This window comes from Scomber scombrus, chromosome 1 (genome assembly GCF_963691925.1).
Source record: "Scomber scombrus chromosome 1, fScoSco1.1, whole genome shotgun sequence".
Classification (NCBI taxonomy): domain Eukaryota; kingdom Metazoa; phylum Chordata; class Actinopteri; order Scombriformes; family Scombridae; genus Scomber; species Scomber scombrus.
This window is the reverse complement of record NC_084970.1, coordinates 36283991-36304044: the sequence shown is the minus strand read 5'-3', so window position 1 is coordinate 36304044 and position 20054 is coordinate 36283991. Positions and strand designations below refer to the sequence as shown.

Below are 20054 nucleotides of genomic sequence, written 5' to 3'. Positions count from 1 at the left end.
GTCTCGTTCGTCTTCGGAGAACAGTGAGCATCAAATTTACTGAGCACTGCATCCAACTTTTCACCATCATCTTGAATGTCAAACACCAACGGGTTATATACTTCTAAGGCCTGTGGCCCAGCTATCGTTAGCAGCAGCGCTACCTTTCTTGTATCCGGCTTTGTCTCCAGGCTGCAACATACAGGTGGAACTGCTGTTTAAAGGTGCACCAATTTCCGTCCACATTCCCCGTTAGTTTCAAACTTTACGGTGGTTTCAAATCGTCGTCCTTCTCAGTTTACTCCTGGGGGGTATTCCAGGTACGAGGTGCAACAAACTCTGAGTCTAACCCTGAACTCTGAGTTGACTTACTCTGACATGGGAAACTCTGAGTATCCGGTTCCAGAACAGCTGATCTGAATTAGGTAAATCAACTCTGAGTATGTTAACCTTGAGTTTAGCGCGTGCGTGACCACTATACAAAGCCATCATCAATGGAGCCCCGATATCTTGATTCACCATGGCAACTACTGAGAAAGAAAACTAACTGGAGCTCCCCCTGCATGCCTGTGGCGAATATGATCATATATTTCACAAAAAGTAACACCGCTTCAGACGCTAAGGAGAGAGAAGCGGCATGGGAGAAAACTGCTGCCCGAGTCAATGCTTAAGTTTTAATGCACCACTCCACTGACTTAACTTACCTCACTTAAAATTGTAGCATACAGGTGAAAAAGTGGTGTAATGTATTTGGAAGCAGCTAAAAATGAAATAAAAAAAATAATTCAGAAAAGTAAGGCACATTTTGCTGGGCTATGATTGTACCTCGCTTTGATTTTATTCATATTTGACGTAGGGTATTAAACAAAGTAAATATTCATTCAGTGGCTACTTCAACATGTAGTAATTTAAACCTCAAACAGAAAGCTGTTTAACACATGTCCTCTCATTTAATATCCTGCTTAGTAGATTAACATTTTAAACTATTTTAACACTTTTATTTAACATAATTTTACTTATTATACAAATTGGAGTCATTGATTATAAGACTAACATGTGACGATGTGTACATGAATATTAAATAAAATACTTCTTAAAAATAAGAATAACAAGAAGGCAGATATGGCCGGACAATGTTAAGAAATGATTGAATGTATAATGAACAGTGATACTGTTCTAACAGATATTCATCTCGGAATGAAAGCACATCCAATTGAGCCCTGAATACATCTCCCGACATAAGGCATTGCGAATTAATTCTGCCTTGATATCTATCGGATTGCGAAGAAACGGACAATCTATGTGTGGCAGCTTGCTTCAGGGGGGAGGAGACAGGTAGAAACTCAGGGTTTCTTAAAGAAAGAGTTTCAGTTACCTCTCTTTCTGGAACGGATAACACAGTTTCCCTCATCTCAGGGTTAACTTACTCTGAGTTTTCACATAACCCGCTTTCTGGAATACCCCCCTGGTGCCATGTTATGTTTGTGTTTTAAAGTATGAGGCCAAGTGATTCCAGTTAGCTTCTTTATTTGTCCAGTCAACAACATATGGCGCTTTTCCACTACACAGTTCTAGCACGACTCGCCTCAACTTGCCTCGGTTCTCTTTGCGTTTCCACTAGGGAAAGTACCTGGTACCTGGTACTTTTTTAGTACCTGCTCTGGTGAGGTTCCAAGCGAGCCAAGCCGGGACTAAATGTGACACAGACTGCTGGCCGCTGATTGGTCAGAAGAGTTGTCGCTGGAAGAGTCATGAGCCGTCCCACACAAGAATCAAACCCGCTATTTTTAAATACCAACAACAGCGTTACAGCCATACGGCTCAATTTTCTTGCTTTGTGTGTGACAGAAAGCCTCATACAGCAGCAAGAACACCATCGCCTCCATGTCCTCCATTGTTTATGTGTTTGTGTCGCGTATAAAACGAAGTCACGGCAGTTTCGCGGAGCCCTGCTATGACGACCCCGTCCACGTTGAGTAGGTACTTTTTTGTAATGGAAAAGGTTCCTGGAACCGTACCGAGGCGAGGCGAGTCGTGCTGGAACTGTGTAGTGGAAAAGCGCCATAACATGTGGCTTATTGCAGTATACTCTTACTCTACCAATTACTCACTTAAGTATTGTTCATTAACTACTAACCGCTATTGCCACCTAGTGGGCAAACATGTAATAACATCCAATCATAACAACGGTCTTTAACTGTATATGTCTTTAAAATCTTTTTAATGTCCTTACATTATTTCCTGGCTTTTTTGGTCATTGGAATTACAAACAATGTGTAATGTTGAAGTTGATACTCTAAGTGTGTCTTTACATTCCTCTGTCTTTCTTAGATCTTGGACTGGTTTGTGCAGATTTGTTTGGCACTAAAACACATCCATGATAGCAACATTCTCCACAGGGACCTAAAACCACAGGTATTACTTCATACATCACATGATCTTCCCTCAGTGATGCTGTATTTTTATCTGTATTGTATAGCCTCATGATAATGATATTATGTCTTTTATGATGTCTACATAGAACATATTTTTGACAAAAGATGGGACTGTACAGCTTGGGGACTTTGGAGTTGCAAAAGTGCTGAACAGGTTTGTAAAATGTCATCTGACTGCAGATCTCTGTAGAGCCAAGATTAAAATGGAAATAGTAAATCATAATACAATCCGCTTTCTATTCTCTCATCATTTCCAGCACTGGAGAACTGGCAACAACATGCATAGGAACACCACTTTACCTACCACCAGAGATCTGTGAGAACAAACCATACAACAACAAAAGGTACTAACTTGATGCACTATGTTGTGTTTGTCTCATTTATGGTGTAAAGAGAGAGAAAGGATAGCAGAGAGAAGTACATTGAAAAAGAATATCAACATTGAAGTTAGTAGGTACTGGACGGGAGAATAGCGGGTCCACGGCATGAATCTGTCATCCTGACGTCAATAATTCCGGGTTACCTGTTAGACGAGAAAGCACAGAGAACTCCGGGAAAGAAGTTTAAGTTAGTAAATGCAATTATAGTACATGAATGTAAATGGATATAGATGGATAGACAGACTTACTATTTATTAATATTTATTATTGTTCATGTCTTAGGTTTTCATTTATAGGTTTTACTTGAATGGTTTTATGTAGCGTATTTATTGTAGTTTTATTGTAATTATTTTCTTCTTTACCTTGTGCCTTAATATGTTGTATAATATGTTATCTTAACATGTTTATTTAAGAAGACGTGCAATATTCAACTATGTGCAGTATGAAACTCACCTACCTCATTGGATACTTATGTTATTGTGTTCACTGTTTGCATTTTTTGGTCCTGTCACTGTGTCTGTCATGTATGTTGTTTATGTGCAGCTGTATTCAGCACTTTTAGCCAAAGACAAATGTCCTTCAGGACAATAAAGTATACATTTAAAGTATGCATGTAAATTAAGCAACATGTCAAGGACAACAATGGCCATAAGTCCAGGACTCAACCATTCAATAACTGATAGTCTAATATGTTGTGTTTTTAAAAAATATAATAATAACAATAACTTTATTTATATAGCACCTTCCATACATAAAATGCAGCTCAGAGTGCTTTACATTTTAAACAATAAAATAAGAAAAAAACAAGTACAACAAGTAAAATTCAAAAGCATAGAGGAAAAAAAAAACTTAAATAAGAGGTAAAAGTTAAAAAGATTAAACAATGAAACTATATAAAAATAAGTTAACACAAGATTAAAAATACAGACTAATTAAAAGCTTTGCTGTAAAGGTATGTTTTAAGTTATTTAAATATGTCCACAGTGGTTCCCCATATAGTTTACGAGATCAGGGTGTTCCACAGTTTTGGTCAACGTATTCTCATCCTCTATTCGTATAATATGGATATGAATTTAAAAAATATGATCTTGGTGGCCATGCTAACTTTCTGAGCGAAGTAGAATCTCGCTTGAATGAGAGCATGGGTATACCCAGTGTAGCGGCCCATTGGATTTATAGATCAAGACGCAGAGAGTTTCAAACGGTTGTCCATTTATTTATTTCTCTCAACGAGCACCATGAAAACTACAGAATAAAACAGAAAAAATACAAAATGCTTCTCTGTAGTTTCACAAAGAATTCACACATAAATCATGTTCACATATTAATCATGTTTACACCCAATACAAATCATTTTAACCAACTAATACCAATGAAATGTGAAATGAAATGTTTGTAAGCTATTATGACAAGTGTATCACATGCTTCTTATAAATGAAATACACTATATTATAATTGTTCCAGAAAGAATATATTGCTTTTATCCTGACATGTGCAATTAACTAATAAACAAGTAATGACATTCTCATTTCTTAATCAATATCTTATCTAATAATAATACACACTCCACATTTTTCATACCTCATTCCGCTCTCCAAAGGCGCTAATTAAAGAGTTTCCGCCTTCAGCTAGCATGCTCTCTAGCTCGACACACACACCTCACAGTTCGGAGCTCTTAGAAATAACAGGTACGAACAATACAAAAATAATAAGGTAAATCACAATGTAAACTCTTTCCTAACAAGATTCAAACAGATGAACATGATAAATAACTAGTGTGTTTACAAGTTTTTACCGTTCCTCCGACGATGCCTGAGCACATCATTGAGAGTGTAGCAGGAAATGTAACATCACCAAAAACCTCAGAAGAAGAAAACTGCGCTCTTCAAAATAAAAGCGGAACAGACCACAAGGTGGCACTGTAGGCTTACAATGTCTTGTTAACACATGAAAACAATACTGTGTAGGAGAATATTAATGCAATTTATCAGACATTTACACCCAGGCTTAGTGTCCAACAGCACTTTGGATTACCAATTGATAAAATTTATCTTTTTGTTTGTTTGTTTGTTTGTTTGTTTTTTATTTTTTAGTGGAACTAGGGACCAAAATGAGTCACCTTAAGAGATTATAATACTGATGACAATCTAGGGCAGCACTTCAGGCTTTAAAGAAGGCCTAAAGTGCTTGATTTAGGGTTAGGGTTAGACCCATTCTCAGTGATACATAAGGTATTTACACAACCCTGGATATTTGTTGTATTTTTATGATTATGCAACAGTAAGGGTTGGATGTATTGCCAAATGTAAAATCCAGTTTGATTAAATATATGAAAGTGACAAGTGTAAAGATTTAGAGCACACACATGTGAACACACACCCTAGAGTGCGTGTCTCATATTATTGAGGAAGACTTTTAAAGAAAGATGATTTCATATTAAATATCGTCAGCCACATCGTCATATGAAATATGAAATTAAATGAACAACTTCACACAGAGATAGAGGCGTTTGGAGTCAGGTTCTGACTAAAGACGGTAATTTGAAATGGAATGAAGCCCACTAAACAGTAGTCGAACACACCCCCAACACTGCTCTTCCCTCGACTTCCGCCATCAAAACCTGACAAAAACTTTTATTTACCTGGGAGAAATAATTTAATAGAATGGCTTTAATATTAACCAATCATATTTTTGATCTATCAAGGACATGTTCACGTTTCTGTGTTGCTAAATGATAAATATATCATTCAAAGAAAACCTCAAACTGAAAAATGTAACAACATTTGGGCGGTGAGTTTTCTGGTCTACTCACCGGAATTATAAAATTAAAATACATGAATAAAAACAAGAATAAAATCTCATAAAATGTTGAGTAATAAAGTGGTTATAGTTAAAAAGAATAACACATTTTGTGACTATCTCACTACCTCCTGTGAGACTGGGTTGGTCTAAACTTTATAATCCAGGTTTACATGTAGTTAGATGTAGTTTCAATGTAGACACTCGTGGGATCGCTGGTGTGTCTGGCTGGTGGAGCGATGAAGTAGACGAAGTGTAGTACTTCCTGTCCCAGATTGTCTCAATGAAATATAAAAACGTGGGAGGGGCCGGAGGGAGGGGGGGGGGGTTCCCTTCTGGGAGCGCATGACATCACTGGGAATGCCTACTGATGTAAACTCTTGTTTCACAGCCCTGTTATTATCCTCATAGTGTGTATCTGAGCTGCAGAGGCTGTAGACAACTATCAGCAGAAGATTTGAGACATGAACGTTTCTTTCTCTTTTTATTCCTCACAACAAGTAACATTCCCTGAGGCTCATGGGTAGGCTAAAGTAGCCACTCCTGCTAATGTCCAAAACAGCAGAAACAAAACGTATTTCTCACTCGAAGGTGAAATAATTCAAACCAATGGTCATATCATTCACCCAACATTTTGTTGATTTATCCAGGACGCTTTCTTGTTGTTGTGTTAAGAAATGTTGAGGATATAAATAAAATCAGTGAATTATCTTTCTGGGACTTATAAAGACACAACAGGGGTAAAATTTCCTGGTTAAATGTTTAATAATATAGCGTTTATATTTTTAAAGTAATATATAATATTCGTAGATTATTGGATTTTAATCAATAGATTAAACTTTGGGGCTATTTTAAGACTTGGTTCCGCAGAGGCAAAGATCCCTCATGTTACTGCATGTATTTAAATTCATATGATATCGTACGAAAAGTAGTGCACAACTTTTCGTACGATATTGTAACACCTGAAAATATATTTTATGTTACAGTAACATCTATTTACATTTTGTATAGTGTTTGCAGTAATATGCAGTTACTTTGGTTCAGCATGTGTAATTATACCCGACAGCAGGGGGCAGAGTGAAACTGTCTAAAAGTACTGCCAGCTAATTAACAGCAGAAGAAGTTTGTCTGGGTTGTGAGACAGAGCTCAGGTACTGACACGTGCGCCTGGTGCTGTATCGACAGTTTGTTTTATATGTTTTGCCAGTCCTGCCAGTGAGCAATAAAGGTGAACTCTTTCCACAACATTTTATCGAACGGTGTAATAATATCATACGAATAGAGGATGAGAAGGGCCTGTGCTGAGGCATATATCATGAGAGCAGCTTCTCTCTTTCTTTGTGGAGCTTTGAACGTGATCAAATGATCAGCTGTGGAGGATCTCAGGCCTTTCTGTGATTGGATATTTTAAAAAGTCTTAGATGTATGAAGGTGCTATACCATTAAGAGCTTTGTAGGTAATTAAAAAGACTTTAAAATCATTTCTAAAAGAAACAGGAAGTCACTGGAGTCAGTTAAAATGAGAGTGATGTGATCTCTTAGTTCACATAATGTTGGGTTAAAAATGGTCGTACTTTGGCAACATTTTTCAGGTTGAAGAAAGCTGTCTGGATCACTTTATTAACATGGGGTTTAAATCTAAATATCTAAAACTATTTTTCACTTTCTGGTGATCCAGGCTCCTGAACTTACTAAAAATTGTATTTCTCTTTGATTTTGTCCCAATCAAAGTATTTCAATTTTGTCCTCATTCAGTTTTAAAGAGTTTCCACTCATCTACTTACTTATGGAGGCCAGACAGGCAGTCATGAAGGCCACGGGCGTCGAAGTGGGGGGAGAAATTGGAATGGTGCACCAGGGCCCCAAGCACAGGGGGGCCCTGGGCTTTTGTTTAAATATATCAGTTATAAAAAACAACATCATAAATATTAAAATAAAATCAAAGTTGCTATGAAAGTTCAATAATAAGGTTGCTTTAATCAAATTAAGACTGTCTGAGACTACCTGCACCCCCTTGCAAAAATGCAGAATGGTTCATTCCGCCTGGTAGGACTCGCTAACGGTTGCTAACTTTTTATAAACAGTCTATGGTTGTTAAGCGACTCATTCCTACACAGTGCTCTATGCAGTAATGTTTCTCTCTCAAAGAGTAAATCAGGCTGCCAGAAGAGAAAGGAGAGAGAGGAGAAGGAAAGAAGCAAAGACTAGGCAACCAGATGCTTACAACTTTTTTTTCAGGGACAGGTTAGTTTATCCCAAATGTTAAAGCCCATTATGATAGATGAAATACCAAGGTTTTAATCAGACCTCCCAAGATTGGCGTGAGATCGCATCCCAATCAGCTGAAGGGGGTTCCTAGGTTACTTTTTTGAAGTAACCTAGGAAGTAAATTATAACAGTTGTGTTATAGTCTACTTTGGGGGTCATTAATTAGGCCTTGTGATCTCCAATACTGTGAGCTCAAACTGAAAACAACACAATTCACAAACCACAGTAAAACATCTTAAGGGTAGAGTATAGTGTGTGTTTGGGGGGCGGCGGGGGTGGGTCTAGGGTGGGGTGGGGGGCCCTTCAGGAGGCTTATGTATGGGGGCCCAGAATTTGGTGCTACACCCCTGGTGAAGGCTGTCTGGGTTTGTTGGCTCAGCAGGGATTTATTATTGGGTATCATCTACGTAATATATTGGAGTGTTGTCAATAAACTTAAACCACTCAATCTCAATGTCTAAGTTATTTTTTTTTCAGCAATGAAACTGAGATACGCAGAGAACTGATCCCATCCTGTCTGTTTGTCTGCTCTCTCCTCTGACTTTCAGTGATATTTGGGCCCTTGGCTGTCTCCTGTATGAAATGTGCTCTCTTCAGCCTGCAGTAAGTATTCTGTGTGTGAGATGTTTACTAATTCATGTAGATTTAATGATCTGTTGTGTAGGACTAGATGTTGATATCCCTTGTTACATACATACATGAGGCACCACTGAGACTATGTGGGAAGGTCAAGTAAGTGATGGCATCCTTGGGTTATCAAGTGGGCGCCCTCCTTCTTGGGTGTTTCACTGATAGACCCACGACACCTCCAGAGGGTTCAGCAGTGAATCCCAGCGTCCCAGGTTCACCCCCTAGATGCCATGGACTCATTTGAGAATGAGCCACATTTGTGAAGATGCTCTTCACAAATTTGAAGGGATCTTTGTAGAAACACGATCTTGTTTGCTCCTTCCTTTTGCGCTTCCTCAGTAGGTTTTCAGCTCTCCTCAGTGTAGCAAGCCTGCTCTGGATCTCTCCCTTCAACAGGTTTATGCCCTCCTCCTCCTCTGTGGCCTTCCTCCACTGCTTCTTCAGCTGCCTCCTCTCCTTGACCAGGCGATCTATTTCTGTCTGCCTTCTGGACTTACTGGGGATAGACGGAGTAGATTGTTTGCCTTCGACCACTCCGAACCGTTCCACTCCATAAGCATAGATTAGATCGCCCAATCTCTCCAACTTCTTCATGGTGGTGCCTCTGATCCCTTCTAGGATGTTGCAGAGATCAGTGTTGACCTCCTTCCACAGTGTCTTATTGCAGGATTTTGGCCACTTGATTAATGGCTTTTGGCCCTGGATCTTCTTTTCCGCTGCCGGGCGTAATGGGTTGGGTTCAGGTTGCTCTCCCGTGCCTAGTTCTTCCTCCTCTGGGACAGGGGTGTTGATGTCCTGCAGGCTGTGGATTGTGTCCTGCTGCTGAACTTCAGTCGACTGACTCGACCTGCTTCTCAGAAAGTAACTGTCGATGCAATTTCCCTGTTGACCCTTCTTAAGGCACCCTTTTTTGCCTTGGTGTATTTTCAGGCCTTTGATGGAAGTAACCTTTGTCCAACCACATAAGCAGCTCTGGAGCTTGTGTCCTGCTGTAGTTGTAGCCTCAGGTATGCTGATCATCAATCTCATAGTCTGTTCCGTTCCTATGTCTGTACCGGGTTGTCTGACGATGAGCCATCTTCCGCCCCCGCTCTCGCCGGCTCAGGGGGTATTTTCTCTTTAGAATTTTTCTTAGCCATGTGTGGGTGGGACCCATACACCAATCGTGTTGGATCCCGCCACCATGGGTAGCTAGCCCATGGCGGCCCCGTTGGGGTCTATTCCCTCCTGCCAGCTGTCTTTCCAAGCTGTCGCAAGGTCTTTCCCTTGTTGTCAGCTGCCCTTTCACAGCAGTCATTGGTTCACCAGATGATCAGATCTGTTGTATAGGACTAGATGTTGATATCCCTTATTACATACATACTTGAGGCACCACTGAGACTCTGTGGGAAGGTCAAGTGAGTGATGGCATCCCTGGGTTATTAAGTGGGCGCCCTCCTTCTTGGGTGTTTCGCTGATAGACCCACGACACCTCCAGAGGGTTCAGCAGTGAATCCCAGCGTCCCAGGTTCACCCCCTAGATACCATCGACTCATAAACAGCATTGAAATGCTCTCTCACATACTGATTTAGATCTGTTCCCTGTATGTCTAATGGTTGACAAACAAAAATGGGTCATCTTTTCTTTCTTCCTTTTTCCAGTTTAAGGCTTGCAGTAGGGAGGAACTGTATCAGAAAATCATCAGTGGCTCATACTCTCCTGTGTCTGATCACTACTCTCAAGAACTGCGTTCTCTCTGGGCTCAGCTGTTGAATTGTGACCCTGAAGAGAGACCCTCAGTCAGCAGCATACTGGACAGACCTTTCCTCTGCTGTAGGATACAGAAGTTCCTCACACCACAGGTGAAGAGCACGGTCGGTTTGATGCAGTCTGAATTTACATAAAGGAAATCGTATTCAGTCACAAATCATTTATTCTCTACTCATTCCAGATCATTGTTCAGGATTTTGGCCCTGATTTTCTTCACAGGGCAGGTAAGGAAACTCTTAATCTCTATAATCACATATCTGCATAGAAATGGAGAATCTGTTGGCAAGGAACAATATTTCAATATTGAAAGCATTTAGGTTTCCATGTACGTGTTGGGTTTACTGTAAATAATGTTTGATGGGAGTAAAAGGGGCAGAACTCATTGGACCAAGTGTCATCCGGACCTAAATCAGCAAAATGTATTGTGTGGACGTTCGACCCTTGTAACTTGTCCTTACCATCTACCAAGTAGAAAAACGTACCGTAAACAATTACAGGTGGCCAGGTTTTGGCCTGGATATACAGTGTAGCTGCTGGCCACATATATAAGTATGTATGTGTATATATATACACGGTCGCCCATAAAGTTGGAATAATTTAGTTTTCAGACACATACCTTTTTTTATTTTGTATTTATACACATCAGTAATCACCTTTGACCAGGTATAATGAGATTGATCAATACAATTTTGAGAATATATACACTTTATCTATCAAGAATAAATCACATTGTCACAATAATTTCATATAAAGAGGTAAAAAATATTTTATTGCAACTTTATAGGCAACCATGTATATCTAACTGTGCAGAGATTCAAAACAATGGGACCATTTAAAAAAATTATAAATACATTTAAAAAAGAAACTTAAACACATTCCTCACCTGTGTGTTCAGATCAGCAGGTGGATGAATACGTTACACCCCAAAAACATTCTTTGGAAATGTAGACAAATTGTTTGCAAACTGATATAAACTAAAAAAATAAAAACATTTTAAAAAAATAAAATAAAAAAGCGTGATGCTTTGTGGAACAGACCCTATTTATGACTCACTACTTTGTTGAGTAGAGCTACACTCAAACCAGATTACAGTACAATCCAGTGTACCTACAGAGCAGTTGATCTACACTCACCTCCCATAAACAGCCTACATGTCAAGTATTATGTTTAACTGGAAAGACTCAAATTTTCCAACCTTTTGATCATCTGTGATGTAAACACCTAACAACAATCTCTATTTCCATTACCATTAGTGTTGTAGTTAGGTAACTTTGACACAAGTTTGTAAAAGTTAATATCCTGTCATGCTGTTATCCTGCAGCTAACAAGACTAACAAGACTAGGCAGGTCAAAAGCTAGTATATGACTGAACTGTCTAAGTGTGAATGGCCAGTTTGTTGAAGATCCCAAGTCAGTGGTTTTGTCTATAATGGGAATTCCTGGATATTAAAGGCGTATCTGAAATGTTGTGTAGTGCTATCAGTGATATTTTTTCTTAAAGGTAGTTTAGTAACATGACATGGTTAAGCTATGAGTAAATAATAACAGGGTTATAAATGCAGTTGTAAGAACAATATATTTGGATAATTGGTTTTAAAGAGAACCTATTTTAATTCAAATTATTGACATGACTGCATACTATGCAATGTTGTAAAAGCATATTAATGCAATCATAATAAACATGAATAAAATAAACAATAACAATACAAGACAACTTAGAGAACAGGAGAGGCTTTGGAAGGTAGTTAAGAGTAACATAAGATATAAACATATAAGACATGAGCTTTTAATTAGTAAACATTAATTATTACCTATATGGCACAGGAGGCTCACAGAGCTGTAGAGCTCATGGTGGGCTGCTACAGTCTACACCTGTTCTTACTCTCTCCCAGTAGGACTGGAAGTCTCTCCAAGTCACTAAGAACTAAGAACTTTGGGATTATTTTTTATTATTTTTCCAAAATATTGGTCTCTAAGAGTTTGAAAACCTCATGTATTGTGCCAGTGCCTAAACAAGCAAATGCTCGTGATCTTAAAGATTTTAGGCCCATAGCCCTGACTTCCCAGATCATGAAATCTTTTGATAGAGTGGTCCTTGGGCATTTTAGAAGGCAGGTTTCTGCATACCAGGATCCACTCCAGTTTGCATATAGGAGGGGTGTTGGTGTGGATGATGCTCTACTTTATATGCTACACAGAGTCTATAGCCCCTTGGAGTCAGCCGGTGCATCTGCGAGAATCTTTTTTTTCAATTTCTCAAATGCTTTTAATACAACTCAGCCACATATTTTAGTAAAGAAACTGCAGGATTGGAAAATAAATAATAACACAATTGCATGGGTAATGGAATACCTCACATCCAGACCTCAGTTGGTGATAATTGGTGACGTGGTATCCAAAACTATTTTAACCAATACTGGAGCACCACAGGGTACAGTGTTTTTATTCACCCTGTATACCTCGGACTGGAGGTCAAGTTTGGTCTCTAACTGCCACTTACAGAAATTTTCGGCACTTGTTGGTTGCATCACGGGTGACAACCATTTATCCTACTTAAAGGAAATCAACAGCTTTGTCAAGTGGTGTAATAAAAAACACCTAATTTTAAACCTAAATAAGACAAAATAACTTATTATTGATTTTACAAAGAAAAAGACACCAGTGACTCCTGTACTCATCAGTGATGTGGCTGTTGAGGTGGTCCCCTACTACAAGTATCTTGGCGTCCTTGTGGATAACAGGCTGGACTGGAAAGAGAAAACCCGAGCCATTTTTACAAAAGCCCAGTCCAGTCACTTTTAAATGTGTTTTATCAAAGTATTTTTGCTAGTGTGCTTTTTTATGCTGTTGTCTGCTGGGGGTCGGGGGTTGAAGTCAGAGGACAGAAATAGGATCAACAAGTTAATAAAAAAGTCAGGATCCATCAATGGTTTGTCTCCTGATTTCCTAGAGGAAGTCATGGAGAAGAGAGCAGGCAGGAAACTCAGTAGCATCCTGCACAATAAAGACCACCCATTGTTTGGTGTTTTCAGTGAACTGAAGAGCTGCTTTAGTGCCAGACTAGTGATGCCAAGGTGCTCTACGGAGAGTTTTAGAGGCTCCTTTATACCTGGTGCAGTGAAGTTTTTTAATGAACATTGCTGTTGACTGCTGAGTGTTGTGGATTGTTGCATTGTTTGATGGATGTTGATGTGGTGCTTTGCACTTAACTTGTACTGCCTGAGTCTGTATGTTTCCTTCCTGTATGTTGGCTGTTTTTGTGAGGTGACATTTAATTTCCCCTCCAAGGGATTAATAAAGTACTTCTTCTCTTCTTCTAATATTTTTTTTTAGATTTTTTTAAAGACTTTTATTGAGTTTAAACAAACAGAACAACATGCAATACCCCAAATCCAGACAGCTGTACAGCACACCCACCAGAAGAGAGAGGGAGAAAAAAAGAAACAAGTAAAGAAATAAAGAAAATAGAATAAAATAAAAATAAATAATAATCATCGTCGACGTCGTCATCATAAGAATAATGACAATCATCGAATAAGATTAAATAACAAAAATAAAGGGGAAAAAAATAAAAAAAATTACCATATTAGATATAGTGACTAATCGAATGAGGTTAAACAGAACACTGTCTCCGGTCCTCTCTATTCATGACAGTTTGGAGCAACCAGTCATCAGTAACCTTATCATGTGTGTCCCATGATTGGGGATGAGAGGTGTCTTCCACTCAGACAGGAGCCTCCCCTTAAGTCTTTCAAGTCTGCTGGTAGATAATCAAGGGAAGGTGACTATAAATTCATGAACAACTCATCTTTTCTCCTTAAAACAGCCTGCAACCTCTCATGGAGGAGGGTGTTAAAAATCTCCCTGTAGCACAGGGTAACACTTGGCAGGGTGGTTTTGATCCATTTGTGCAAGAAGCACTTACAAGTAATTAAAAGGAGCTTATAAAGCAATTTGTATTGTGATGCAGGGTGATGTAATTTCCCAGAAAGCAGGCCTAAGACAAAAATACTGGGGTTCTTTTTAATTTTTCTCTTAAATATCCCACTAATCATCTGAAAAATAAATGTCCAGAATCTGGAAATTAGTTTGCACTCCCAGAAGCAATGGAAATATGTCTCCCTATCAGAATGGCATTTGATGCATAAAGGAGAAAGCGAGATAATTTTATGCAAGGTAACAGGAGTGATACATAGCCTATGGAGAACCTTTGGGTATTGGGTCTCCCTCACTCTCTTACATGTAAATGTAGCTCTGATCGGGTATAAAGCCATCTGCCAGTCATTTCCAATATATTTACTACCTAAATCTTTCTTATTTACGAGAAATATTTGGCAAATTGTATGTGTCACAGGAGCTGAGAGTCAAGTAAAAGGATGATATATGTTCCAAAATAAATCTCTCTATGTCACTACAACGGAGGTCATCAGAAGAAAAGGCAACCTGAGAAGATATAAAATACCTTATCTGCAGGTATATTATAAGCAGACTCCATAGAGAATGTGGGGCACAAGCCCAGGAGTCTCTCTCCTAAGATATGTAATACTCATGTAACCATAGCCAGAAATGACAACCCATATCTGTAGGTAACTGCTATGCTTAGAGTCTCTGTCTAGGTTTTTTGCCATGCCAAATACATTTTGACAATGCCTTTACTAAATCCTGGCTTATTTTCCTAGGTAGGTGCAGAGTAAGCATCCGCAAGTGTTATATAAAAGCCGGTAGAGGATATCACTATACATTTAACACCAGTGTGTAGTCGAATATTTTCAGTGAACTGTTCTAAGACCAAAGCAAAAAGGAGTGGGGTAAGTGGACACCCCTGGCGAAAGTGTGTGTGTGTGTGTGTGTGTGTGTGAAAGTGTTCAGATCATCGTCCATTAGTAATGACAGTGGCTGTTGGAGACTGATACTGTATATGGTTTCAGAACATCCTCTCCTATTTTGTCAGCCAGGTTTCTCAATCAATCAATCAATCAATCAATCAATCAATCAATCTTTATTTGTATAGCGCCAAATCACAACAAAGTTATCTCAAGGCACTTTACACATAGAGCAGGTTCTAAACCGAACTCTTCAGGTTTAATTTTAAAGAGACCCAACATTCACACATGAGCAGCACTTAGTGACAATGGAGAGAAAAAACTCCCTTTTAACAGGAAGAAACCTCAGAACCAGAACCAGGCTCAGAGTGGGAGAACATCTGCCTCGGTTGGGGTAGAAAGTAGAGAGGAAGGGTTAGGGTTAGGGTTTCTCTGGACTGGTGTACTTCCACTGCAGGTTTTGCTCACTCAGGTTGTAATTGGTAGTTATTAAGCCATTTTTGCTTTGTCTTTTAGTTCATTCACAGCCAAAAAAAAGGTTCCTGTTTTTGAAAATGTTTAGTCCTTAATATATATATTGATTTGTTTAACAGGGTTGTTTCAAATTATGAAACTGTTTTCATTTTTCTGTAGTCTAGATCTTTTCTGAAAAATGAGCACATTGGTTTTGGGTTGGTTGACTATCAGGATATATATATGTGTGAATATATGTCACAGCTGTGACATAGAGATTAATTTAATAATTAGAGTAATATACAGGTGATATAGTCATTTGCAAATTCAGATTTTTTTTGGGTGGTCCATTATTGATTTACAGTTTGAAAATGAGCATAGCATAAGATGGTTCACCTGGGAACAGTATGATATTAAGATATCACATTTTCAAATAAATGTTGCTCTCCTGACTTTATTGGTCATACAGGACACCTTGACTGAAATGTTTAACATTCAATAATCCCTTTGACAAATTATTCTAAACTGTTAAATCTCTTTCATCACTCACCACAGCAAAGGATCTATGCTCTGTCCCTGCATCCTGCAACTGTCTCTGACTCACTCTCATACACCTAGATGTCAGCAGAGGTGGTGGAGTAATAATTATTTAGTGAGCAGTAGCTATTCTTTCATGTTTATAATCAGAACAAATTATACTGAATATAAATACAGGGTGTCCATAAAGTCTCTTTAAAATTTAACACATTTATTACAAAAGCAAATGAATAGATACATCTGTAGAAATCATTAGAAAATGAGTTGCACATTAGTTGCACGAAGCATCAAAACGGTACTCGATTTCTTGCCATGTTGGCTGTAGCAGACTCATTAATGGCATTAGTGATGTTTAACTTCAGGTTGTTGATGTCCCGTATCTTTGTTCAATACACGATATCTTTAACATAACCCCATAGTCTGCGTATTTTTTTTCAATAAACCATGATACACATTGTGCCTTTTCTTGAGGAGAAGCCATTTTTTAGGGGTTTATTTAACAAAACCTATTTTATCAACAGAGTACCTGAAATACACAAATGCAATGTGATTTAAAACTTTGATAACCTACATAGAACAAATCTCATCAATTGCTTTTGTAATGATTTTTTTAAATTGTAAAGAGACTTTTGGACACCCTGTATAACTGACTGTAAAGTACCAGTCTGTGAAACTAGAAATTTACCCAAAGCCCTCAGCAGCAGGCCAAAGATTGCTCCTCAAAAACTAGAATATTTGTCAGTTTTATGAGCCAGTTTATAAATTAAGCAGCTCCTGTCAATAAGAGACTCAGGTGTAGTTAGCTGAAGTTAACTGATTACTAACAGTGATGACTTAATTTACTCTTCTTTATGTCCAAACATCAAACCAAGAGCCTGTCAGCTAAAAACAGACCAGTCCTCTACAGTAACTATCAAATAATAAAAACTAACCACTCTCCTCATCTTTTCACTGACGTAGCAAGTGTGTCATGGATCATGGAGTTTCACTGATTTGGGTTTTCTTTCAATAAACAAGCGGAATGGATTTAATAATGAAGCACTGACACAGCGCTCTGAAAACAGCGGATAGACTGATGTACTGATTTTTGTCATAATAGAAGTGATAACTAAAACTAATAATAAAAAACAAAAAACCTTTACATTATTATTTCAGCGTGAGAAATAGCAGTGTGGCGAGAGTGCATGTGAAAACGGCCAATTGCGTGAACTCACTGATTGCGTCAGAGTTGACAGCTCTGTGTACCTTAGGAAAAATACAGAGGTGACCTCAATGCTGGGTACGGCTATACACGCAGGCGTTTCACATTCAGAGGTTTGAGGCTTAGCTGCAGGGTTGAGTGGAGGTGTGTGGGGAAGTTTATTTGTGCTGTTGAACATAACTGCTGTGAAACTATCAGAAAATAACGTTGTATTGATCTGATTCACCAGCTTTCTTACTGTCAGCGCTCCCTTTATTCATTCACTCTCTAGCTCGCTCAAGCACAACTAACACAACAGCGTCCTGTAGCCGCTTACTGACAGATTAACTCTGTCCTCCATTCAGTGTCCAGACCTTCATACAGAACAGAGAGGAGGAATAAAATAGCAGTATTCCTGCATTGAACAGACTCTCAGAGGAGAGCAGGGCAATGACAAATAGCAGCATAGGCTAACGTTAGCTGCTCCTCTCCTCTGTCTCAGCAGGGCAGAGCTGAACCTCCATGCAGCAGAAACAGCTGTGGAGAGTTGTCATAACTTAACTCAGTCATTTAGATGCAGTAATGATCTGCTTGCTTCCAACCCCATTTTAACAATTTATTGATATTTGGAAATTGACTTGCGGGCTGCCCATGTCTGCTCTGTGTGTTTGTTGTGATAATAATGTAGAGTATCACGTTATATATTATTATTACTGTATGCCTTTGTTATTTTCATCGGATCTGCATTGATCTCATATATGGCCTTTCGGTGGTCCAATTGACAAAAAGTTGTATCAATGGAGAACTTTAATCCCTGTAAAGGCCTAACATTAATAACTTACTCTTTCATTCTCCTCTCCAGGAGAACTATTTAAGTACATAGTTGGAAAAGAGTCACAGGTGGCAGAAAACACAGTTCCTATTGTTAATGAGTATAAAGGGGGGGTGAAATGATGTGTTTTAAAATGTAAGTAAATGTTTAATTAATATCTTTATTACATTGCAGGTCCATCAACCACCTCTACTTCTGGTGCAGAATCTGGTTATGGCACCCAAGAAAGTAAGTTATGTGTTTTAGTTAAACCTAAAGAGAAGATAGCTACATTTCCTACTTTCAGTGCTCATAAATCACTCAGAGCACACGACAGTTTGAGGGGCCCCACAGCAGATTTTGATTAGGGCCCCCAAAGCTTTAAGATCGGCTCTGACCAGGAGTCACCAGGCCAGAATTTAAAATAATAAAATTCAGGGGCTTAAATGTCACAGTGAAATCACAGTTAGCTTTCATAACGTGATGTAGAGTGAGACAGGATGTATAGATGGAGTCTAGTTCCAAAAAAGGATTTGTTGAAAATAGATTTGATTGGACTACATTAAACCTCAAACACTTTCTTTGGAAATGTAAACAAACTGATATCCAAACATTGGGCCAGATGCAACAATATGTTCGTATTTTTCTTCTTAAATCTGTCGTACTTTTTTCATGAGGTGGAATTTACGAGTGTGCCACGTCGGATTCACCAAACACTCGTATCACCAGGAAACAGTCGTAAATGACCTTCATAAACATGATGAATCCCAGCTGTTCTAAATGAACGCGCGTTCCCGAGAATAGTAAATGAACATGAATGACGCCCCCAAAATACCATATAAGGTCAGACGACCGGCAGGTTGTGGAGAAGCTCCATTCATGAAAATGGCACTAAAGACTAAGAATAAGAACTTTACAAGCTCTCAGACTGAGGCCCCGCTCTCAGAAATAGATCAACAGAAACACAGATTATTATTTAGTGTTAGTGGAATTAAAGGTCCTGAGAAAGACAAAGAATGAGGAAAAATGACCCGTGCTGTGAACGCTGTCTCAGCTGTTGCACCGTCACAGAAATAAAAACAAAAATGACTGAGCATGAATTATGCCAGAGGATGTCATCAGCCAGGGAGTTAAACTATTACTTCAATAAGCACTATTTCAATTACATGAATAAAAGTTATTAATAAATAGTCAGTTTATATTGTGGGAAAGTAACTGTTGACAAGTCGCTTTGTAGTTTCGGCCGCTAATATTTATATTGTAAGCTTGCATTATATCATAGTTTCAATTGTCAATTCAAATGACTGATATATCTACCTAAATTGTTAAATAGCCTGCTTCTTTATACTAAATAGCCTAATAATTTTACAAACAGAGTAATGTCATCATGATTATGGATTCAGAAGTTCAATTTAATTAATGGGACATAGTATACACTTTCCCCCCCTTCTCTTCATCCCCTGTAGTTCACACCCATTACTCAGGGGTCTCTAAAATACTGACAATATAATATACACTCAGCCTGCGGATCGACATTATTCATTCCTCTGTTAAGTGGTAGTCAGCATACAGTGATGTTAAAAAGAAAATCCAAGTCAGTTGACTCCGAAGCTCAACTGCTGATGTTACACCTGCTGCCGGATTGCTGTCAGCACAGACCTGCTAACACCCGGGATGACAACGCAGGACAAGCCGGTAGAAGAAGTTGGAGATGAGGGTAACAGTTCAACAGCTCGACCTCTCTGTGAGTTTTGTGCTGATAAACTACAGCAGGTTACATCACTCTGTAGAGTATAGCTACCGTATCGTGCTTCGCTGTATTGTATCATACAGTGTTGTCATCATCATATCTTGCTTATCTAGTATATGATGTCACCCCCCCCAAAAAATGTTAGTTCCCCCGGCAAAGGCTATTTGTACCAGGGGTGCAAATAGACACTCCGTTATCATATCTTGCTTATATAGTATATATAAGCTTTGGAGGACTGCAGGTTGGTTGTGCGTGAGAG

General features: G+C 38.7%; 1 protein-coding gene across 2 annotated transcripts in view; it reads left to right on the top strand.

The window, feature by feature from the left end:
- Positions 1-2526: 2526 nt before the first annotated feature.
- LOC133977911 (up-regulator of cell proliferation-like) overlaps positions 2527-20054 on the top strand; it is a 50289-nt gene continuing 32761 nt past the window's right edge. The window contains exons 1-4 of one of the 2 annotated variants that reach the window (XM_062416247.1): positions 2527-2568; positions 2672-2758; positions 8410-8464; positions 10139-10333. In XM_062416247.1, coding sequence (XP_062272231.1) covers positions 8444-8464; positions 10139-10333 — 216 coding nt within the window. In that variant the 5' untranslated portion in view covers positions 2527-2568; positions 2672-2758; positions 8410-8443. Of the gene's footprint in view, positions 2569-2671; positions 2759-8409; positions 8465-10138; positions 10334-20054 lie in introns of those variants that run through there. The other variant, XM_062416325.1, reaches the window with a different exon arrangement.